Source organism: Charadrius vociferus, unplaced genomic scaffold (assembly GCF_000708025.1).
Source record: "Charadrius vociferus isolate BGI_N301 unplaced genomic scaffold, ASM70802v2 scaffold410, whole genome shotgun sequence".
NCBI lineage: Eukaryota > Metazoa > Chordata > Aves > Charadriiformes > Charadriidae > Charadrius > Charadrius vociferus.
This window is the reverse complement of record NW_009646499.1, coordinates 1523087-1547201: the sequence shown is the minus strand read 5'-3', so window position 1 is coordinate 1547201 and position 24115 is coordinate 1523087. Positions and strand designations below refer to the sequence as shown.

The window sequence follows — 24115 nt, the reverse complement described above, 5'->3', positions numbered from 1 at the left end:
TGCAGGGGTGTGCCTGTTCTTTACTTGCAGTGTGTGGTCCATCTGACATCCTGTGAACCAGGAGAAGGGGCTGAGGGTGGGAGGGGAGAAGCAGGTAAAAGATGCTTCTTCCTTTTCAGAAGAGTCACTTCTACCTCTCGCCCAAACACCTGAGAAGTTTTCAATAAGATAATGAGTTCTTACATTACGTGAAAACTTTTTGGTTTGTTTCTTTTCTTAGAGGTAGAAAGAAGCAGTACCAATGTTTATTCTGCTCAGCATTGCTATTTTTAATTGTCTCGCACTTTTCCTTCATTACTCTACCATTGTCTGTAAAGAATATGATTTATCCTTATTGTTGGAGCTTTATAAGTTTTCTGGTTTGCTCTAACCAATCTAATTTTGTTTGTCTTTTTAAATTTGGAACAAAATTTTCAGAGGGACTTAAGTGCTCGAAGAGCCCGAATTTAATTTTCAAAAATGAGCTAAGAATCAGAGTCCCATGGCAAGTCAGGAAAAAAAAAAGAAATAAAACTGCTGACTTTTCTGCTTCTTTTCTTCCTTTTGCAAATAATTTGACTTTTCCTTCCCCTGCTTCCCTTTGGTGAACTGAGTGTTTTGTTTTTTCTGGGGACTGTTAGCTGTGGAGTTCATTTTGTGTTTCACTTGATTGCAATTTATTGTTTTGTTGCTCTGTCCCCTGGGTTAAACTTACTCATTACTTTGAATCAAAGGCACCATGCAAACAAATAAAATCTAATCTAATATAATATTCTGCTCTAATGGATTCCTTACAGTCTCTCTTCTTGGCAATCCTATTGTTCCTATCTTTTAAACTTGAGCAATGAAATCAAGGTGGTTGCTGCCCAGAAGGGTTGCTGTCTCCTTTGCCTTACTCGTATGCACAATGTCAAGGAAGGGTAGAAGTCATCGCTCGCTTCTCAGAGAAAGTAATTTGTAACGTGCAACTGGTTACTTTTCAAATCCAGAAGTCAATAACCCATGATAGATTATTATTTGAAGTAATAAGCTTACTGTGGCTAGACTCTGCACCACTAATATAAAAATATGCCACAGCAAATGTTTGACGTGATCCTATCCAGCATCTTTCTGTCGTGTAGCTAATACTTACAAATTGTGTTTATCTCTTATATGTGTAACTGTGCCTCTCGTTTCCTACATCTTCATTGTGTTTGCAGTTGTTGCTCTGTTAGACTCTCCTTTCATTCAAATAAGGAGCAAATCATCTGAAATTTTGCTGTGTTTAAATTTTCTAATCCTTTTTTCTTTTTATTTCCTTGTTTTAACTGAGTTTATTTCTTCTCTTCTGAAAAATACTCATTGCACACAATAACCAGTGTTATTTTCCTGGGGAAATAACAGAATATATTATTTTTATGTGACTTAAATGTCTTATATTAAGACATATATTTTTTTTTCTTTACTTTTGGATCTTCTTCCTGCAAATCAGTCAATTTGTGTTTCTTACACACATTACGTATCTCCCTGAGAGGGCTGAGAAATTAATGTACAGCAGTCTCAGTAAAATGCAGCCACCCTTTTCATGCCCTCCTCCCCCTCTTTCCATAGTATTCAGGCATTTGACCTTCGTCGAGGAAGGACATTTATCACCAGCACCATCTAACCATCTGTTAGGATACTTGTCCTCCCTGGTGCACGTTCTTGTAAACGGAAGCATTATGGATCACTTCAGGCTTATAACCCAAGTAAACAGTTGTGAAGGGTGTTGATGATAACTCAAGGACTCATACACAAGAGTGTTGCAGTTTGTAATATGGTTAAAACAGGAATCACAAATCACTCTTAATAATATTTTATGTTTAGTATCTCAAAAATGTTTCTTTCTTCAGGTCTCCACTGTGGTGCAAATATGCCTCGTTCCCATGCACGAGGCAGACCTGCTGTAGCGCTGATGCTTGCATTTGTATAGGTCACCAAAGTCTTAGCACACTAATGACCATAGGCAGAGAATTGAGATGTTTCTTAGTGGGATTTATAGCCGTGAAATGTTGGAAAGGTAAGTGTGTCAATTCCAAGGCAGAGCCTCCTTTGTGTGTGCAAGGGCTGGTCCGCAGCGCTGTCGGCTGTTGGACTATGTTGGGAGAGGTTGCCTTGCGTGCCTGAGTCTTCCAGCCTGCCTTAGTACGTTGGTTTGTTAATGGCAGATTCGCCTCGCAAGGAACAAAGTTTAAGAGTATACTCAGCAGCACATTTTTCTCTTCAAAGCCTTCTCCTGATTCGTTCTTTCCAATCCTCAGCACTGATGGCTACTGCTTCACCATAATAGAAGAAGATGAGTCCGGTGGACATTTGGTCACCAAGGGATGTCTTGGATTAGAGGGCTCGGACTTCCAGTGTCGGGTAAGAAAGCATTTGCTGCCAGAGTGTCTCTTGGCTGTTTGATAGCTTTCAGTTGAAGTGCAGTCAACAGACGTTACTATATCCACGTTTTTTGCTTCTATTCATTTGGCAAATAGTTGCTCTGCATTGATTGCTGAGGGGAGTGCATTTATATCCCCAAATGGTGATATTATAGCTGCTCCTAACAATAACTTAAGGTTTTGGTTTTGGCACTGTTGTTACTCGTTGCACTCCTGCTCAGAGGAAGTTTGAATTTAGAGAAATGCAATCTAATTCCTGAAGTCCCCATGATAGCTAAAGTTAGTTAGGATGTTATTTGATGGACTGCAGCAACCTTTATGTCTTACATGCGGTTACACTTTGGTTTTGGATTTCTGGTGCCAGAAGTTCTCTTCAAGTACAGTGATCACGTGACGGAGAGCAGCTCTCACTGCAGGAATGGAAGGGGGATGAGGAATGGAGCAAGATGGCTCTAAAGTGTTTGCCTTTCCTAACATTAACCTTAAATGATGTCACATGAGTACAGGAAAAGTCTAACCATCCAGGTCCATGGAAGGTATTTTACCCAGCTTCCCATGAGAGCAGAAGCAGCAGCTAAATTAGTCCCCACAGCAATTCCTGTATTATTCTGGCTAAACTGTTTTGAATACTCATGTTAACTTATGTTTGTAATACAAGTCTAACTGATGTGACTTTCACAGTTCTGTCTTGCACCGTTAGAGTCAGTCAGTCCCTTCTGCCAGCATTAGAGCACCAATAGAAATACGTTAGGGGTGAATTCATCTCTTAATTATCTACATGAAATGTTGCTGGATACGCTTGGTGGCAGAAACCCTGACTCCACACATCCTAGAAGTCTGCACCAGACTGCAATGCAGTCCAGCTAAAAAGAACATTTTTCTCTCAAGTGCCAGAATGACCGTGTGTGTTTACAACACAGATAATTACTTTGCTTTCGATCAAATTGTTTGTTGCAGGACACTCCTATTCCACACCAAAGAAGATCTATTGAATGTTGCACAGGACAAGATTACTGTAACAAACACCTTCACCCTACGCTGCCACCACTGAAAAATCGAGGTAAGGAGAAGTAAATCCAATCCCCAAATGATCTTTTCCTGCTGTTGCGTTTTGTGCCTTAGGAACCAACAAAGCCAAACCCAAAGCACCTCCCTTCAACTGCACGTGATTAGAGAGATAAACTGCGTTAAACAGTATCGCTGAATTCCTGTAGGTCATGTGGGGAGCAGTGCCTTGACCCTTGGTTGCTGGTACTTGCTATTATTCCTATTGCATACATGCAGTAAGCACCAGATGCATTAGAGTCGCACGATATTGTCCTACCACAGACCTGATGGCTATCAGTGATCATCCCAAAGACTTAGGTTAGTCGTGGCAGAGGGTGCCTCTTGCTGTGTATGTTTTTAGCCTGATAATGAAATCAAATCCTCTTTCTAGTCCCTGCAACATGCATTACTGTTGTTCATAACTCCACACGCATCTGGGACCAGGTCTCCAGTGGTTAATCAGTCAGTTCAAGTTGACTGAAATCCATTAAGCTTTTCTTATTTAAAAGACCTGATAATCCAGCACCAGAACAATAACTAGTCACTAAAGCGGATTTTCTACTTGAAAAATGTAGCTGAAAATAGAATGTAGAGTAAGAACTCGTGCACTGGCTTATTTATTTTTATTTATTATTTGAGAACAAATGGATGTGTATTAACTTAGTAGATTCAGGGTTAAGGTTTTAGCTTTTTTGTTTGTTTAAACATCACTTTCTGAAAGTTAGTAAAACTATTTTGTTTGGCTGGATGTTGCAGAATACGTTTTATAGAAATATATTCCTAAGTAAGTGTAAATTCATCCATGATAAACTCTTGGCATTGGCAGCAACAGCCAAGATTTGTGGTGGTCAGCATGGAGTTTAGTCTGCAAGAGTCAGCTTCAAGGTTGCAGGAGCATTCATAATCGTGGTGTTCCGAGTTGCAAATCCAAATCAGTGTGCAGATGCATTCTTAATTATGCAAACAGCAGATACTCGCACAAATGCATGCTCAGAGAAAGCCTTCACTCATGTAAGCTGTTCCCTTCACGCTTATGAAATTCTGCACAGATGGGTGGCAGAATCAGGCCTACCGAGAGTAGTATGTAAATATTTCACTGTTTACTAGTAAGCCACTAAGTCAGTGAAACCTCATAAAATTCTGGCTTCCAGCATAAGAGTTATGTACTACTTTGTTGCTTTTTCATGTTAAAAAGTTCTTTGGACTGAGAGAGAAGCTCAAAAAGGAAGTCAGTATTTGTTCACACTTAGTGTATCAATAAATACCATTTCAGTTTGGAAAAAGCTGCCATGATTTCTTCTTGCTGCTGACTGAGTTTATGCTACGTTAAAACTACTTAAAAATACTGAACCAATGCCTAACACTAGACATCTGCCTTATTAAGATTTTAGTTATTTGGCAATACTATCTGCTGCTTATGCAGAAAGCAATAAAACAAACTTTTGGTAGTGGCAGACGTTGTTTGGATCGGTGTTGGTTTTGCTCTGTGTGTATACGGGGTAATAAAGCATCACTTGGGCACCGTGGTGGCAGACCCATTAAATAGCAGAGAGAATATTTGTTGATAGAAAGATTTCATAGAGTTGGAACAGGATTCTAGCTGCTCTAGTTGCAAAATTGTCTGTTTTAGCATGACAAACAAAAGGCGACGTATTCACTCAAAGTGTTCTGAAGACTTTTGTTTGAAAGAAGCTCTCATGCTATCGGTACCCTGACGGTATATTGTAGAAATAAATTTCAGGATCTGCCTTCATTAAATGTGGGCTGAAGTCAGCACCTTTATTAAAGCCTTAAGTAAATATGTCATTCTTGGTGCCAGGCCTGTTTTAATTTGTCTTGCTGTATCGTAGTATGAAAGCTCAGAGAAAAGCCATAGTTTGAACTGTAGATCCTCACTGCAACCAGGTACAAATACTGTGTACAAATACACGCTACTGCCTGTGCCCAGTGCTATGGCTGTGATCATTGATTCTATTGGAAGCATTTAGATTAGGCTGTGATTGACTGAGTACTGTTAGAATTATCTATCAAATTTAACATAAACTGTAAGTGCAAAGAAAGAGAAGGTGAACTTAAAAACAGGGTTCTAGGAACAACCTTCTGACCTCCAGGATTCCATGAAAAACATGTATGTTCCTCAGCATTTAAAAAACAAACAGAAATTTGCCTTCTGATGAACTTATGTCCAGGGTCTCCTGGGAAATGGAGTCTAGAGAGAGCGTCCAGCTGCAGGTCAGAGGTTGTTGAACTGCAAATTAACCTATGCACCAAGGTAACATCTACAAAGGCAACAGACTTGTGTTCTCAAAGTGCTTTTCCAGACCTGGTATGTGCTGTAAAGTGGGTTTTACTCATCCTTCACCCCCACAAAAAAGAAAGGAGGACCACGGACATGAAAGTGGGAGCTAGAAGGATTAACACGCACAGCAAGGCTCGTTAAGCAAGATGGAAGAAACAACAGCTGAGCCTAAGTTTTGAGCTTGTCTCGATACAGAACTAGCAGGATAAAATACCCCAGAGAAACCATGAAGTCCTCATCCCAGCTGTACATCTGTCTTATTAAGGAAATGAGAGTCATAATTGGGTCTGATACAACACCTCTGCTTTAAACAATAAAAGATATTCCTGGAAATCCCAGCAAAAGTGCAGGCTGAGACCAGTCGAAAGGAGAAATATGTCTTTACTGATTTAGAGCCTATATAAGCAGAAGTGGTGGTGCCACCGTGTCTGGCTCCCTGCCTGTAGAGCTAGTGATGAATGGGCAAGGGAATGATTGGAGGAATGATGGGGTTTGATGTGTGCACAGTCTCCACGCCTCAGATTTCACTGCAGTTTTTACTCGGATAACCGTAACATTGTGAACTGGAGGGAACTGGGGAGGGAGGAGAACCTCCTCTCCCTTTGATATGCTGACTTCTCCCTTGAACCTGCTGGGTGGCATTTCCAGTGCGCTCCTAAGCACGGTCCCGCAGATGGCAGAGTGAGGGGAACGAGTGGTGGAGGAGGGAGAAGTCACGGGAAAATAACTGAGAGGCAGCTTGATATCACCAAAGTCCCTCCTTTTGTTGCCATCTCTCCTTTTCTGTGCAGCTCACCAGCACGCACCACTATTTTCCTGCAATGTAAAACTGTTAATGTGCTGTTTGCTGGGCTTCGCTATTATGAGCCAGCCGAGGTGTGTGAAGAAGCTTTCCAAACCTGCCACGTGTTTTTTCTGCACTCCCTCTACCATGCTCCTGGTAATCGCTCACTGCTGCCTCTGTGGAAGCTACTGCTTATTCTCATAACCCCGCTGCTTGGCATGTTGCAGTTGCCAAGTAACGTAACACTGAAAAGCACAGCTCTGGACTTCTTAAAGGACAGAGCATCTCCATCGCTCAAGCTGGTACCCGCCACAGTCTCCACCACAGAGCCCAGGAGCCAGTGATTAAGCAGACTCACAGCTGAGCTGCCCCATCCCTCCACCTGGCCAAGGAGCTGCCAAAAATTGGTGCAGGGAAAGGGAGGTTTGTCCTGCTGCTCTGTGGGGAATAGCATGGGCTGTAGGAGCAGAGAGGAGTTGATCTCCAGCAGCACCAGCCCAGCTCTGTTCAGCAGAACAAACAGACATTGCTGGTGTAAGAATGGGGTAATGCTTTTAATCTTGCGTTGTCCTCGCACCAGTGGGTTTATGAAGTCCTCAAGTGAGCAAGCAAATGAAATTCTGCCAAAATGCTTTGAAAACGCAGGAAGTATTTGAAAGGTGAGACAATAGCTCGCTTATCGTCAGTATTGCTTCTCATCACAGGTAACCAAATAAATACAAAGACATATGGAAGTTATTCTCCTCTCCTGAGAGAGCCAGTTGCACGCCCATGCTGTGCGTAGTGAGCCACTACTAAAGGTGTGTTAGCTGACTATCAGTGTGGGGGCCATCACCTACTGCATTGCTGCTGCAGTCTGCATCAGCTGCTCCCGGCACGGAGATCAGGACACGGTCCTTTATGTCTTGCGTGCTCTCCTTGCACTTGCTTTACATAATTGCATGCATTCCCGTACCACAGAATTTCCCGGCATCAGAGTCTGAAGTTTGTTTGAGAACTACACAGCACTTCCAAAATGCCTTCTGGCCTCTGGGAAAATCGAGCTGCGTTTATTTACTTTTCTGCATGGGAGAAGGCTATTAGAAATATTGAGCACGGGTGTTGGATCATTTAAACCCTAAAAATGATTGGAATTTGACTCAAGGCTTCAGCATCTTTGTCATCCCTCTCCCAAATGTGTGTACTCAGACACACACAGGCAGCATGGACGGTACGGGTGCTCTAAAAGTTCTGGTAGTGCAACACTGTGAGTGCGTGTAAACACGCAGAGTTCCGTGGCTTTAATGTCTGGCATACACAAGTATGAGCAAGATCTGACTTGTTCCCTCTGCGTCTGACATCAGCCTTCTTCACCGCTAAGCACAAAACCCCAGCTTCCATCGTGGCTTGTTCTGTGAAGTGGGAAAACCCTTGCCATGGACAGATACCCAGATTTCTCCCAAATATAAAACCCCACTATCAGGTCTGCATGTGCTCTGTTTATCCTCTCCTCAGCTGATGGGCTGCGACATCTTAAACTGTTACAAACCACACGTTTCAGAGGGAAGCTTCCCTCTGAAGCCCTTAGCCCTGCTGAGCAGCCATCACCTTTGCCAGAGAGGTCTGGATTCCCCCGTGGGCTCTCGGTTTCAGCTCGCGGCCCGCTTGGAGTGGCAGGCCAGGTAGAAATCTGCTGCGGCAGGAATAATGATGGGTTCCAGTGTTTTCCTGATAGACGTCGTGTCAGCGTCCCCTTTCAAAGGCATCGGCCGTGTCTTGAATGTTTACATTGTTAATGCTCCCGGAGCAGGTAATGGCAGGTTAAAACACGACCAGTGTGATCAAAAGGTGCGTTGGTAGGTAATCTGTGTTTGTAGTGGAAAGGGGAAGGAAAGAAATAGTTTGGGGGCAAAAACAGAAGGAGAAACTGGATCTTTAAAATAAAAGAGCCTGACAGTAAACCAAGAGTCCCTTAGGAATCTCCTTGTCTCATTACCCTTGTAAATCTGAAACGTAATAGCGCTGTTCCAGGATGAGTCGATAAGGATAGATTTCTTGCATTTTACGATGTGTTGGGCATTAGCGTGAAAGATGCAAGACAGCGAGGCTGGAAGAGTTTCAGACAACATAGTCCTCATTTGCATTATACCAGATAGCAACTTTAGGAGGGCGGTGTGTGTATCTACATGCTGAAATACCATTATTTTGAGAGTCTGGGGGGCAAGGGGGTTAAAGAAGAATAGTGCTAGGTTTCATTGTTTTTCAGCAGAGGAGCAGCCGTGAAGGTCAGATGTGCTTCCCTGAGTTTAGAATACAAATTTGGAGATTAATCGTGTACTGTAAAGGAGAATGTGAGTGTCCCATGCAAAGACTGACTGAAACGTTTTAATAGTTTTTACGTAACAGCACAAGTTATTTGACACATTTCATTTCGAAGTGTTTTACAGAATAGCTGCTGGAAGGATAGTTTTGCCCACCAGCTTAGGAAGGACTTGCTGGCACATGGGGCTGCTATAGAGTGAATGGAGGAGAAAATTCCTGCTCAGGTGTTTAAAACAGGATCCGAGAGACGGATTATTCTGCAGTGATGGAAATATACTTTCAACGCCTCTCATGGCCTGCCTTCTTGGGGGTTGGATGGTCCGCTCTGTCTCCCCTCCTAGTATAAATGCAATTATTCATTTTTTTTTATTGCAACTGCTCAATAGGATGCTACTTGATAATAGTGATTTAAGATAGAGGCAGTAATTTTTGCATGTTCTGGCTGATCACTTAGGTTCAGACACAGAACTACAGATCTTAATTGATTTTTCATTCAGAGCCAAACAGGGAATTGCAAATCAAGGCGATGTTTTGCCTGAGTGAGGGCTGAAAAATCAAATAGGCACTTCATTTGGAGGTGCCAGTTCTGCCCTGGTCAGTGAGGGTCAAAGAGGAAGTGCACAAAATGCCTGGGGAATCCAGGGGTGCCTTGCACAGGACTTTGGTAGAAAATAAAAGAAAATAAGGGATCTTGTGCTCCCTGCACTTTTCAAGGTGTGTGTCTTTTGATACTGACTTTGTACCACCTCCCTTTCCAAATTTTTCACCTTCCTTGTTTTTAACCCCAGACTTTGCTGAAGGAAACATTCACCATAAGGCCCTGCTGATCTCAGTGACTGTTTGCAGTATACTTCTGGTGCTTATCATCATATTCTGCTACTTCAGGTAAGTAAGGAATGCTTTACGAGCTTGTTAATATTCCTCCCAACATTTATCTTTTTGTAGACTTAGGAATTTGAAAAAAAAAATGAAGTGGACTGTAAAGAAAAGAAATGAGAAACTGTAATTTTATGATGAGCAAAAGTGTGTATTTTATTCATGCTAGTCACAGGGATATGTGTGGTGTATTTCATATAGCATCTCTTGCCCAACATCCTAAAAAGCCATTCGGGTAGAAGCACAGGTTATTCTTTACTGAAAGAAAGCCACAGGACAATTTTTATAGAGGGTAAATAAACCTAAGGCTTCTAAATGTGTTTATGTGGTGAAGAGCTGTTCATAAAAAAAGAGAGGGATACAGGAATGTAAGTAAATATGTCTAGAATGTTATCATAATCTACATATGTTATGTTTAAATAATTTGTCACAGTTTTTAAATAGTCCCAGATTCCATGACCTTACCTCCTCTGGCTCCTAAAAGATCCACTGCAGTCAGTAAAATAAAACTGGGTATTTACTTGGTCTGCATTTTAAACATATTTAAGTTTCTGAAAGAAAACATTTGGTTGCTTTGCAGTTTGCAGCAGATTGCATGGTCTTTGAGTTTTACACTTAGAGTTTTGATGCTGGAAACAGTTCCTAAAAATAAAATAGAAAATTTTGGGCAGCGAGTCCAGCATATTCCTCAGGGAAGCAGAGGAAGCTATGAGGCTATAAATGAAGCAGACGTGAAGGACGATGTGCATTATTCATTGCACACGTGTTCATTGTATTCAAAGCTAATTTCACTTTCATGTAAAACGGCAGATACAAACGCCAAGAGACGAGGCCCCGCTACAGCATTGGGCTGGAGCAGGATGAGACCTACATTCCCCCTGGAGAGTCCCTGAAGGATTTGATCGAGCAGTCCCAGAGCTCAGGGAGCGGCTCCGGGCTCCCTCTCCTGGTAAGGAAGCAATATTGTTTTAATGCAAGTTTAAAAGGCAAAAATTAGTAGATGCAGAAGACAAAACGAGGCACAAGAAATTATATTTATGTGTCCTCAGTTGCTGGTTTAGGGTTGGTGTGTCTCCCAGAGATGACAAGGATTTAAGCTGGAGAACAGCTGCTTTAGAAGCAGGAGCCCATTTTTTTTTTCATGTAGACTAAGCCAAACAAAGCTTAATTTTTTTTCACCTCAGCTCATTTCTTATTTTAGATACCATAGGGCTAGTACGGGCTAATAGAGCTCATGGAAATTCATCAGGATTTACCTCAGCGTACAGGACAGATCTGGCCCACTGATCTTATTATCTTGCTTTCTATGGGCAACACACGATAGCATTTCAAACACTGACACATTGTCTTTGCATAAAGGGAACTGTAATTCATCAAACCTGGAACCTTTTTGTGTGTAGACTTCACTTTGCATTCAGAAGTCAAGAGCAAATTATTTTTCCTTGTAGTGTGGCAATCTCAAAGGTTAAAGGCACAGGGATGGAGTTGGTGATTATTTCTGAAGTGCCTCCAGGATGACTAAGCCCTCCAAGCTCAACTGCTGAAAAGGCAGAAGTTTTACCTTCTGTGGCAAAGCAGTTCTGTTCACCAGGGGGTTTTGTTTCTGGGAGTCATCGTTGCTTTTTAGCACTGAAAAAAAAAAAAAAAAAGTCCAGGTTACTTATTTAAAACACTGCCACTGAGAAAAATAATTAGATTCCATTCTCATTTTTCAGAGATGATGTGTCCCTTCTGTCTCCCAAACCTATTCGTTTGTAGTGATCCTATTACTGTAGATGTTGTCCAGTTTCCAAGTACTACATACTATCTATCTGGTTTTTGCCCACACATCTTTCTTCTACACCCTAAAGAACAAATAAAATGGGAAGTTTTATAATTCCTTAAAATGGAGCAACAGGCTGAGTGGTTGGCAAAAATCTGACGAAACTCAGTTTATTCTGGCAGGAGTAAATGCTCAGAGTCCCATTTAAATAAAGTGCTGACTTTTTTTAAAAATCCAATTTTCTGACAATTAACATAGCTATTGAAAAAGAAAGCCAAGCTGCCAAGTGGGTGCTGTGACTGGTGCTGAGCATGGAAGACCCGTGAGTCATTTTTATCTGTTGAGAGAAACTCCATCATTTAGGTCTAGACTTTAAGAAAGCTCTGTCGTATCCCGTATCAAGATCCCTCTAGCAGCCATGGAGAGGGAGGGATTGTGCTTACCCTTTAGGACCATTCCTAATGAGTGCTTCCAATTGATTTAATTGTGAGGGATTCTTGCTTTTTTTGCTTTGTTTTTTTTTTCTTTTTTTTTTTTTCATAACACCTGTCACAACAAGGTCTTGGTCTATGCTTGGTGCTCCAGCCTGTTACAGTGACAGAAATAATATTTGGAGAAAACAGGAGGAGCTTTTTTGTTCTTCTCTGAGTGGGTGTGTTTCCAGCAGCCCCCATGGGCAGCAGGTGCCCTGGGCCGTATCGTAGCAGTGCATGGCTCGATCCTTCATCCCAGGATGCCCTTGAGACAAAAAGCCTGCTTGTGACCTCATGTGCTTTTTGCCTTCCTCTCTCCCAGTGAGCTGGTTGAAGATAGGATCTACGATCTTACTGGTGTCCCCAGGTCTACTCTTGCGGTGGATGGAAAAACTGACTTCTGCTAATTAACTGCTGTAATGGTCAAGGTGGCATCCCAACTGGGTCATTGTTGAGTAGCTCTCAGAGCTGTGCCAGTGCTCTGTGAAGCAGAAACTATACTGTCTTCTGCCAGTCCTCCTCTCTCAAGCCTGGAGACCCTTTAGCCACTGGACCAAGTGTTCACCCCAAAGGCAGTCTTTTCCCCTCTCTCTTTGCCTGCGAAAATGCATACATTTTTTTTTGCCAGACTTTCCCTTTAAGTAGTGATTTTCTGTGGAAGAGAAGAAAAATGAGAGCTATAATGAATCTTGCATTTGGTAATAGATGTTTACTGCGTTTCCCAGACAGCTACAACTGCTACAGGCTCACTAGAAATGCACAGATTAATACCTCTGGGCCTGAAACAAGTATATAGAAAGTGCATGGCAATAATGCTCTAGACTTTATTGTGGAAGAGTTTGGTTTTAACTGTATTATTTCTTATGCAAAGACTGAAACATCCAAAGTTATTATTTCAGGAAAGTAAGCCGCAAAGTTATTACAAAATGTCACTTTATGCTAAACAGTAAGGTTTTCCTTCTGTGCAGAACATTTATTCTAATGGGTGCAAATATTATATGAAAACCAAGCATTAACCAAGATTGTATCAATACTTTGACATTCAGCAAGCATTCATTCTCCTGACCTGTTCGTACCTCTGACAGAAAAGTTTGCTGCAGGTCAAATGCTGCCAATCAAATTTTAAACCAGGAAAAAAAAAATACAGCAAGTTGTAAATAAAGCCTTTGAGCCAACAAAGTGGGGTGCACAATCAAGTCTGTGCAAGGAGAATCCCATTGGCCTTGACAGAGCAAGAGGCGTAGGCAAAGCTGTTGCCCCCATGAATCCACATGCAAAATTGGGGAAGGAGATTAGATGCTGGAGACTTTTGTTTCAGTGGTCTGCATGAACAGTTTGCTGAATTACAGTTTGGTTTCTACCTTTTCACGTATTTTTTTCCTAATTCCTCTTCCAATGAATTTTGCTTTTCAAGGGACTGCATCCCAGCCATAGGTATGAAGGTCTCTGTTCAAAATATTGAAGTTACAAAATGTTGGTTTGTCTGAATTTTCATCTGCAGTAGCTGAACACATTTAGCTGAACAACAGAAAAACAGAATGCAGAAAGTAGATGTAGTTGGCAATTGGATTCATTCCGCTCAGGGACAGGAAACAAAGGGCCACGTAACGTTACCTGGCTGCTCACAGAGCTCAAGCAGCAGAATACATATATTTGAAAAGAAATAAAAAAACCCTCACCCAACCCCACTCAGTGTAAGTAATTCACATGAACACATCATTCAGCATGCTTATGAAATCACTTCATCCAACAATTTTGATTAACCAATTTGTTTTAGAAATTGTAATCAGTTTATGATTCAAGAAAGGGCTGAATTCCTTAAAATAAAATAAATTGTTCATAGGAAATCGTTTGACCGGTTCTAGCAAGAGGAAACCAGGTTAAGGCCCTTCACATAGTATTCTGCCGCCTGAAAACCCATAACAGAAATGTGTTTTTCATTTTCTTAATGTAATTTAATAAGGAACTTTTCATCATTAAGTATTGTAATTCCATGTACTTTATGATGCCATTACATATATTTACACAAATTAAGTTATTTGATATAACTGCATTATTGTTCAGGATGCATTTTTAAAATGGGCAAAATAGAAAGCAACAATGCTAGAATGACATTACAAAATGTTACAGCAAAATTCCAATGTAACATAGCTATTGTTCAATCACTATATGAGAGTAGAAAGGAGAATAAATCAATTTAAAAAATTAAGGCTAATCTCTGTTCTTGGCTTTCACTGATGTTAATCAAAAATAATGGCACCAAAGCCACCATCTTGGAAGTCTAATAATACATTGCAGGGCTGAAAAAATGGGATTCTCTTTAAATGACAGAAGAAGAAAGCTGGGACTTTGGAAATAGCTTTGCATAAATGCCACTGTATGTTTTTCTTCTTTAAGCTGTCTAATATGAAAACCAGTAATTTATTTACAAAATAAATTATGATAGACCTTACCTAATAGGTTTTGAATTCTTCTTTGGACATACGTTCATGCTGCAGTGGGGTTGTGGCAGTCCTGCTCTGTGTTACCAAACTGTTAGTTTCCACTGGACCTCCCAGGGATAACAAAGGAAGCAAATTATTTTAAAATCTAGTTTTGATCGTTTCTGTCAGCCCAGATTGCAAAAATATTTGGGATTACGTGAATTGCGTGTGATTTTATAGGGATTCAGACAGTGCAGGCTTGCTGCAGTAAACTGCTTGAAATTTGTATGTGAATGGTGGCAAAACCGAGAGACCTTGAATTTGCACTTGTCCAGGTTTTGCCAATTGCTTGAGCCAGGTGAAAATCTCCTTGCATTGGAGCCTATAAAGTTATTTTCTTTCAAAACCTCGTAAAGTCCCACCAAACCAAAAATTGTTAGCTGTGGGTTGAACTGGCAATACAGAAGCAGAAGAAGGTGACATTTTAATGTCCTGTTATACCAGGGTGAGGCTGAGTCAACCATCAACACCAGTGGGTTGCGTTGCAGCATCTGCTTGAGTTTTCCTTTGTGAAGTTTTAGAAATATGTGATCTGCAGACATGCTCCAATCCTATGAGAATATGTTAGTCTCCATTTGTCCAAGATATTTTGTAGTCGTAAAAGCTTGTGAAATGTAGAATTGGTCCATCTGCTGCGCGGGGTCTGCCATCGTTACGAAGGGTGTCTCTGCAACGCTGCTGAGTACATTGATCTTCTGCTACAGCTGCACAAGTGGTTTGACTTCAGCATCAGTTCACAGTACAGCCGCTGACAAAGCTGGTATGGAGATGAGAAAGGGCACATCTTTGGAAGAAAATTCTTACTTCTTATTACTATGTAAAGACGATGTTTGCTAAAATTAATGTAGACACGTGGGTTCTAACTGTGTAAGTAGTGGTTGAGGTTCCTATCACCGAATTTATATTTTGAAATTATTAGGCATGGGATTTTCAAGGAAAGTGATAGGAAGCTGCTCTCAGTATTATTGCTAGTTTTGGGGCACTGAAATGCTTTTGGCTCTTGTGAGCCCTAGCCTTGAGTCTCAATGGTGTTGAGACTCCCCGTTTTAATTAAAAATGTGTTACCTACACCTTTGGAATTTGGTTTGGGTTGGAGTGGCCAGGAGTGTTTTCTGTCAAAGCTTTTCCAAAAATAAAAAAATTTCCACAAAGTGGTGACCTCCCACAGGAAGATAAAAATTTCAAGGTTGGTCGTCACGCGTTTCCTTCACGTGGACCGACTTACTTTCTGGAGAGGCCACAGTGCCTTTTGGGAATGTGTGGAAAGGCTTCTTCACAGTGACAGGAATGGCCTCACTAGTGCTGCGTCCCGGGGGGAAACAGGGAGCATCCGTGTTGCGGAGCTTTGCTGACATCCACGTCGCAATGGCTGCAGATTCCCATTTTCACAGGGCTCGCTGCGCAGGAAGGAGGCACAGAAGGAGGGAGGTGAACGCAGAAGGTTTCTGCAGAGCAAGTTCTAACGGCTCGTCTCCGCTTTTCACAGGTTCAAAGGACCATCGCAAAACAGATTCAGATGGTAAAGCAGATTGGAAAAGGTCGCTACGGAGAAGTCTGGATGGGAAAGTGGCGTGGCGAAAAGGTAGCCGTGAAAGTTTTTTTTACCACGGAGGAGGCCAGCTGGTTCAGAGAAACAGAAATCTATCAGACTGTCCTGATGAGGCATGAAAATATTCTCGGTAAGTGAAATTAAAGAGAATTATTTGATAGTGTACGGGTTTCTTAAGTTTAATAATTTTGTATTTGCTGTTGTCTGATGCCCTTTCTTACGTGCTTTGTTACCTGCTGTGCTCTGCAATTGGCCACCGACCACTTTTCAAAAGGAATATGTTTCAAGGATTACTGAAACATAGTAGATAAAATTTAAAAATAATGGGGTTTGGAGGGTGTAATTCCAAACACACGTCTGTTTCTGCCACCTGTATTTCCCTATCTGGGCTTTCTGAAAATATCTTAAAGCCTAGCGGTGAGGCATAGTTGCATGGAAATAAGATGAAAGAAATTAAATATGTTATTAAAATAAAACTATTGCAGTGGCTGACAGTCCGGAGTTCTGAGCAGTCAAAAAAAGCCCTGAGAAGGATTAATTTGAAAATCTCCCTTTTTTGCAGGATTCATTGCCGCAGACATTAAAGGTACAGGATCTTGGACCCAGCTATATCTCATCACCGACTATCATGAGAACGGCTCACTTTATGATTATCTAAAATCTACTACCTTGGACACAAAAGCCATGCTAAAACTGGCTTACTCTTCCGTTAGTGGCTTGTGCCACCTGCACACTGAGATCTTCAGTACTCAGGGCAAACCCGCTATTGCCCACCGTGACCTAAAAAGTAAGAATATCCTGGTGAAAAAGAACGGCACCTGCTGTATAGCAGATTTGGGCTTGGCTGTTAAATTTATCAGGTGAGTAGAAGTGAGGAGGACGAGGGAAAGCTGGTAAATCAGACGCAAACGTGGGTTTGGTTGTTGGTTGAGCGATATGTAAGCACCTGCAGTGTATGTGCATACCTTTCAGACGACGCTCATCTGTAGTTGAGGTGGGGCTACCTGTGTAGGTGAGGATGTCACATAAACACACAGTGCAGGTGTATAAACAGTCGGGTTTTAATTATCGAGCGCAGCACTTGCATTTGACTGAAGGTTCAGTTTTCATCGCTTCACCCTCAATAGCAACCTCAGTATTGCTACCACATGCTAAAAGGACATAGCATTGACTGCTCAAAGTCATGTCAGCAGACTTGTCACTGAAGCTTTCAGCTTGTCTGATCCCAAGGTAATTCACTCACAACTTATATAGAATAATGCTAATCATTTGCACAAGTTACTGGTTGGGATTTATTGAAAAGCACCCCATTTGGGCTGCCTTTTCTTTCATTTCCTACAAATCAAATTGCTGAAGTACAGATTTGATTTTTGAAATGGCTTTTAAATTTGATTTTAAAAAAATGGTTGTGTGTTTAAACAACTTAGAAAGAGCAGACAAGTAGGACTTACACACTCCTGGGATTCGTAAAGGAGTCATCGCTGTCTGACAGCTCTCTTCAAAAGGAGCTTGAGCTCTCTCAGCACTGGTCCTGGTAGTGTAGACGAGTGTTTCGAAGTCTGTGATTTTTCTGCGCATAGAAATGTGGCCACAGACCGAAGGTTTCCATTTCAGAGGTCAGCTTTGAAACCATGGGCTCACTAAAGTATCAAAAAAAAATTTCAAGAATTCTGTACAAATCTTGAACTGAAATTATTCAGAGTGTGTAAAGAAAAGCAGTTTTTATGTGCTCTTCCCACCATTCAGTTAGCTACCAGGTTTCTTCGTGAGGCTTTTTCTTTATGAACCTGACCTTTCTTTAGGAGAGGAGAAAAGGAGTATTTTTACTTTGAGGAACAAGGGCCTAAGAAATGACAACTTGGAAACATGCTATTAGCGGTAAAAGTTTCAGGGAAGAAATTCCCCCTTTGCAGGTATACCTTGCCTGACAGGTACAGAGCAGCACACTGCTTAGGGGTGAACCGAGAAGAACTAGGAACTACCGAGTGTAGCTGTAAAAGAAGGTGAAATACGTATTTGTCAGAGTCCAAATGGAATTTACATTACATACTTGGCTTGTTTTCATACTGAATCCTTTCTTAGACAGTATTTCTCAGGCAATGACCAGGAACAGAAAAAAACAGTTACAAGGGGTGTGCTCTGCTGAAACTAATGAGTTTAGTGAAGTTCTCTGCATTTCTCATTTTATTCAAAATATTGCAAGACGGTGCAGGTCACTAGATTTATGTTGCATTCTGGGAGGTATACAGAAATACCACCAGCATATGTATGATTTAATGACTGTGTAGGTTACTGTTTGTACCTCAGGCTCAGCTTTTTTGGTCCTTTTCATAACTGTAGGTGAAAATTGCTGTAGGTGAAGAAAATTACAGAAGAAGTTGTATAAATATTCTGTGAGATTTTGTTGTTTCCATCACATTTAAAATGTTTACCTTTTGAAAATGGGGAAAGGGAAACAGAACTTTCTAAGCAAACCACAATATATGCCATATATTAAGCTTTTAAAAACATTAAAACTGATACAGCTGAATTTAAGTTAATAAGAAAAAAAAAATAAATCCAGTCACATAATTAATGGGAATTTGCTTCCCGTTAGATGTACATTGTCTCTTCTCATCAGTGTGTGAGGCATGACACATTTGGTTAGATTTTTTTACACATTTACGTCTGTGTGTTTACGCGTCTTGATGTGTAAAGGTTGGGAGAGATCAAACTGTAATGCGTGCACAAAAGGACTTGTCTTCCTTGCAGGTCTGATTTTGCTACAGCTAAGCGATACTGCCCCAGCTATTTAGTGTACTCCATTAATTGCTAAGACTAAAGCATTAGGTGGTGGAGTATGTTAAGAAAACAGCATTTAATGAAGATTTGATTGTTATCACCAGCATTAGAGCTCGAGCTAATGCTAATGAAATCTCGCAAATGCTACAGCATCCCTGTTGAGTCTTATCTCCATTGTGGTTCTGCATTTGAATGCTTAACATAGCCTCAGGCGGGTCAGCCTTTTAAGGAGGGTTGCCTTCCCACTAAGAGGCTTTCCTTGTAAGAATTGTTCCATTAAGATTATGCATTGCTTTTGACCTTGTTTGAGAGCGGATGCGGTGTGAATTTACTACTTCTCCCATCTAAATTGCTTTCTTTTTAAGCCACTTTACTGCATGTTTGATGCCCTTTTTTTCTCCTCTTCTTTTTCTATTAGTGATACAAACGAGGTAGACATACCTCCCAATACCCGTGTAGGAACAAAACGCTATATGCCTCCTGAGGTGCTGGATGAAAGCTTGAATAGAAATCACTTTCAGTCGTACATCATGGCTGATATGTACAGCTTTGGACTCATCCTTTGGGAGATAGCAAGGAGATGTGTTTCAGGAGGTAAAGAGCTGAGAGATTGCTTTTAATTGTGTCAGTGAACCCTATTTGTAACCCAAATCTTCCATTACATCCTTTTCCCTGGGTAATTGTTTTACTGTAATAAACAAACGTGGATAAACCGTACAGGTAACTCTCTTAATATCCGTTCTCTTGATGAAACTTATTTTAAAGCATCAGTCAGTGCTATTTCAACAGTAAAGATTTAGACTGTTTTAATGGATCATTTGAAGGCAGCAGATGCCTGCACTGAAGAAGGAACATGGAACTCATTTGGGGGCCTCGTCCAATGGCAACACATTTTTGCTGGACTGGGGATATTCAGCTATTTTAGCAGAAAGAAAATAGTGATTTCTTTGTTTTGTTAGAGTTAAATAGAAGGAGGAGGACAAACAAATTTGGGGGTATGCTGTGCCACTATTTAAAATAAATAATCTATTTACAAGACAAGTAGAAAAAACCCAGAGGGAAATGTCACTTATTACATCATTATGATACCAGTGATGTGCCTCTTTTCCTTCTGGTATCAGGCATTCAAGCGTGAGGACAGCAAAGATAAAACAATGAGGCCAGCTGCAGACTCAGAGTGCAGATCCATCCTTGCACGCATAGGCTGTGTGTGCTTTCCGCATGTAGAGCTCAGTGTAGTACAAAAATGATGGGTGTTATTACCTCTATTTTGCCACTGAGGGAAGTTAAATGCAGAGAAATGACTTGGCAGTGGTTACGTGCCAGATTGGTGGCAAGTAAGAGTAGAGCATGTCTCTCTCGGGTCTGTGCTACCTTTATGGGTCTTTAAAGCCTGCAGTGTTGTGCTGAACGCTCACTCCATACTTACCTTAGAGGAGCTAAATTCCACCGATAAGCAACCTGATCCCTGTGTTTACAAACTGGTAGTGTATTGCAATGATATGATGTAAAATCTGTCATAGTGTTGTCATCGTTGCTGTGTACAAATAATGGTACCTTGCTGTCTTCTGAAAAGGCACAGAAATGCCCTTTAATATATATACCAGGTCTACTGACAAGAAGATGATCTAATTCAAGGTTAATTCTCTGCCAAATTACTCTGATACGGGCCCTATGCTAATAGTCCTTTCTGTGATAACTTACTGGAGATTGCTGGGCTGGACAGCAGTGGTAGAAACTATCTCACTTGGCAAGTAACTATGCTTTTGGATTAAGATACCTGACCAGTCTTTACATGGCAATGGTTACATTGGAACATGACCGTGGCATAAACTTCCAGGGCAGAGAAGTCCTTTTAAAGAGAAGTACATCTAATTGTTAAACAGTATGGTCAATCTGTTATAAAATGAGAGGGGAAGAGAGTAGTGGAGGGTGTCTTCTGCAAGTGATGGGCAACTAATTGTTTTTTTCAGGAATAGTTGAGGAATACCAGCTTCCGTACCACGACCTTGTGCCCAGCGACCCCTCATATGAGGACATGCGGGAGATTGTGTGCATCAAGAGGCTACGCCCTTCGTTTCCCAACAGATGGAGCAGTGATGAGGTATTGTCCCTCTTAAAATGCAGCCTGTGTTTTTAATCGGAGTGAGTGAGTTTTTAATCAGAGCGAGGTTGACTCAGTTCTGCATCATTTTGAGCGAGGAGGACCTTTACCACTGGTACTAGCACCAGTCACAGTGTAACAGGGCTCGGGAAGGAGCGTGAGCTTCTCGGATATCCCCACCGACGCTGTTCAGAGCTCCAGGGCCCATAGCCTACGATATTTGCAAGCAGGTTCCTCGTGTGCTGTCTACCAGATCCCACAGCCATAGTAGGCTGAGCTCACACCTTCTTAGTCTCTCTGTTTTCCTCTTGCACTCATTTTGCTTTCTGCTTCCGGCATTAATAGTGTTAAATCAGTGGCTAGCCAAAAATTTTGAAAGAGAAATTATTTTGTAGTGTACAGTGCAGTGGCAGCGTCCTTTGCGCACTGGCAGCTAATTCAGTGTGTACTGACGCGTGGGCTGTAATTCCAACTTTTTTCCTTTGGTGTTGTTTTTTTTTTTTTCAAGAAGGAAGTATCTCCTGTCCCTTTGAAATGAAACGAGCATTCTGTGACCACAGGTGTGCAGGTTTAGCAACATGATTTTACCATCATTTTTACGCTAACGTGAGTGCAAGATACTAAGTTTCACTCTCAGGGTATTGATATGCAATAGTATTGACCAGAGTAGCTGGGCTGCACCGAGGAGCACCGATCGCTCACCCCTTTACCTCTTACAGAAAACAGTGCTCGTGTACCTCTTCACCTTTTAGCAAAGAGAGCTACAGGTGTGGCCTTTCAGAGGAGACGAAGGATCCAGAAAACGCTTTTCCAGAATAAAACGAGGAGGTGAGAGGGCTGTGGGAGAAACTGAGCTCTCCCTGCTGAGAATCTGTAATGAAGCAGAGTTGTGCTCATGAGATCAGAGACCAACAGCTGAGGTACCACAGGCAAACCTACCGACTGCTCTGGAGATGCTCTGGAGGAGGGGTCGTTAATCATGTTAATTGGTACAGTTTAACACTGTAAAGTTTTCTACAGTCACAGAAGACAGCTGCCATTTGGGAATAGCAGTGTGTAAATGAATGTTCTGCAAGTAGATGAAAGATTTAGGTGGCATGAGGCGTAGGCAGTTTGGGAATGTGAGGAAAAAATAAAACAACCTCCCTGGGAGGCTCAAGGACTTGTGCAACAGCCAACGTGGGAAGATCTAAGCGAGACTTACCTGCCTCATCCTCTCCTTAGCCAAATCCCTCTGAGCCTTCTGACTGGGAGTAGAAACACTGGAGGAAGTGCTGTTAGTATCGATCCTGAGAAGGACTTTTGTGTGGTGGCACGCAGTGTGCGTTTGGTGTGCGACCACACGTATCGAGGATTGGGGAGGCTCATTGAAATAACTGTTCTTCATTAATTGGTTAGCGTCATCAGTAATCCCACTTCAGGCGTTCTAGTGATGAAAGGCAAAATTGTTAGTGCGTAAAAAAACCTTGTGTGTCACCAAAACAGGTTCATAAAAATTCTGCATTAATCTGAAATGTATTAGGCTGGTCTGGGCACTGCTGGTGGTGTTTGTGCTTAATGCCTTTCAGGGTCTGCAGGTCTGCACTGCTTCTGGGCCAGGAGTCTCAGGAAAATGGAGATCAAGTTAGATGAGTTGGGAAAGTCTCTTTTCCTATTGTAGCAAGCAAATATTCAGGCAGCATAAACCCGCAGGCTGATGGGGTCATCACCCACCTGCGGTGGCTTATGTGGTGCTTTATGTTTTGGAAGAAGGTGGTAGACGCAAAGCGGGGATGTATGCTCCTTTTCCAGGATGGAAATCTCCTTTTCCTGAGATGCTGTCAGCAAGGCAGTTGTTGCTGGGAGCCAGAGGAGGGTCTGGCTGTGTTTTGGAAGTGAACAGGGGATGGAGCGGGACAGGGCAGAGCCAAGCCGGGTGCTCGCAGGCGGCTGTCTAGTGGGGGTGGCTGGCCAGGAGCCATGGGAGCTGGCTGGCTCTGGGCTGTAGCCCGGGGGCCAGTCACTGGTTGAGGAAAATAGATTCCTCTGGATTTGTACAGCAAAGGGCTCGCTGTACAGATCCCCGCTTGTATGGGTCAGGCTGCACGGGGCTGAGGAAGGGGAAATAAGAAAAGTGCTTTTGTGGAGCACACAGCCAAGTTTAGGCTATAACTTGTCATAATTTATAAGAGTAATTGCCGTGTTTGGAGAACTCTCTTAAATATACAGAAAACAAAAGCTCTTGAAAAGTGATACCAGCCAGCATGTTGTCTTTTTTTTTTGCCTGCCCTTAGAAAAGACCTTTTCCCTTCAGTTTTTGGGCATTGCCACCAACTGCAGTCTCCTCTTCCACTAACCCAGGTGGGACTTTCTCTCCCATTTCTCTCCGCAGTGCCTACGGCAGATGGGGAAGCTGATGATGGAGTGCTGGGCTCACAACCCCGCCTCCCGGCTCACAGCCCTGCGGGTCAAGAAAACACTTGCCAAAATGTCAGAGTCGCAGGACATTAAACTCTGACTCAGCCGGAGGCAGCTCTTGTGAAGGCCCATGGAAACGGACTTTCTCGTGCAGGCAGAAGTCCTGAAGAGGTATCGAAAGTCTTCACTAATAAGTACCTTGAACGCAGTCATGCTTAAGAGCAGCTGTAAGTTTGTTTGACAGCTTTTGAGAAGTCTATCTTTTGCAAAAGCCAGCTAAATTTTGACGTACAAGATTGGAGGAGACTTGTCTGCCCTTGTTTACACGGGAAAATACAGTTTTAGTAACTGGTTTAAGATTATGCATGTTGCTTTCCATGAAAGCCACTTATTATTTTATTATTATTATTGTTATTATTATTATTTTGATTGTTTAAAAAGACACTGCTTTAAATTTTATGAAAATAAAACTTTTGGTTAGAAGTAAAAAAGATGTATATTGTTACATTAAAAAAAAATTGGAGGAAACTGCTGAAAATGAAAGCAAAGCGACTTTTTCATTTATAAAAAGACTATTGAATTCCAGCATTTAAAGAAAAAAAAAAAAGGAGAGAGTGGGTCTACGCAGCTTAGAGGAGCTCTAATAGAAACCGTCATAAAAGCCGCCTACCTGCGGAGGCAACTTTCCATAGCACTGCTTGTGCGAGCGGTTCTCACAGTATAGAGATGGAGCCCAATTATATCCCTGCCATCATTAGCACGGGCGGCCGGGTTCCTGTGGGTGGCCTGTCCCAGGGGAGGTCGTGCTTCGTTTCATATAATCGGGAGCTGTATGAATATGGTTCGATGTGACTTGTTTGAAGAGGCTCTTCAGTTTT

At 41.9% G+C, this 24115-nt stretch overlaps 1 protein-coding gene across 1 annotated transcript in view; it reads left to right on the top strand.

Moving 5' to 3' along the window:
* BMPR1B (bone morphogenetic protein receptor, type IB) overlaps window positions 1-23744 on the top strand; it is a 31060-nt gene extending 7316 nt beyond the window's left edge. The window contains exons 2-10 of the mRNA XM_009882963.1: window positions 2259-2361; window positions 3339-3441; window positions 9601-9697; window positions 10499-10637; window positions 15893-16085; window positions 16518-16815; window positions 19155-19330; window positions 20710-20840; window positions 23212-23744. Of these exons, the coding sequence (XP_009881265.1) occupies window positions 2259-2361; window positions 3339-3441; window positions 9601-9697; window positions 10499-10637; window positions 15893-16085; window positions 16518-16815; window positions 19155-19330; window positions 20710-20840; window positions 23212-23337 (1366 nt within the window). The 3' untranslated portion in view covers window positions 23338-23744. The remainder of the gene's footprint in view (window positions 1-2258; window positions 2362-3338; window positions 3442-9600; window positions 9698-10498; window positions 10638-15892; window positions 16086-16517; window positions 16816-19154; window positions 19331-20709; window positions 20841-23211) is intronic.
* Window positions 23745-24115: the final 371 nt, after the last annotated feature.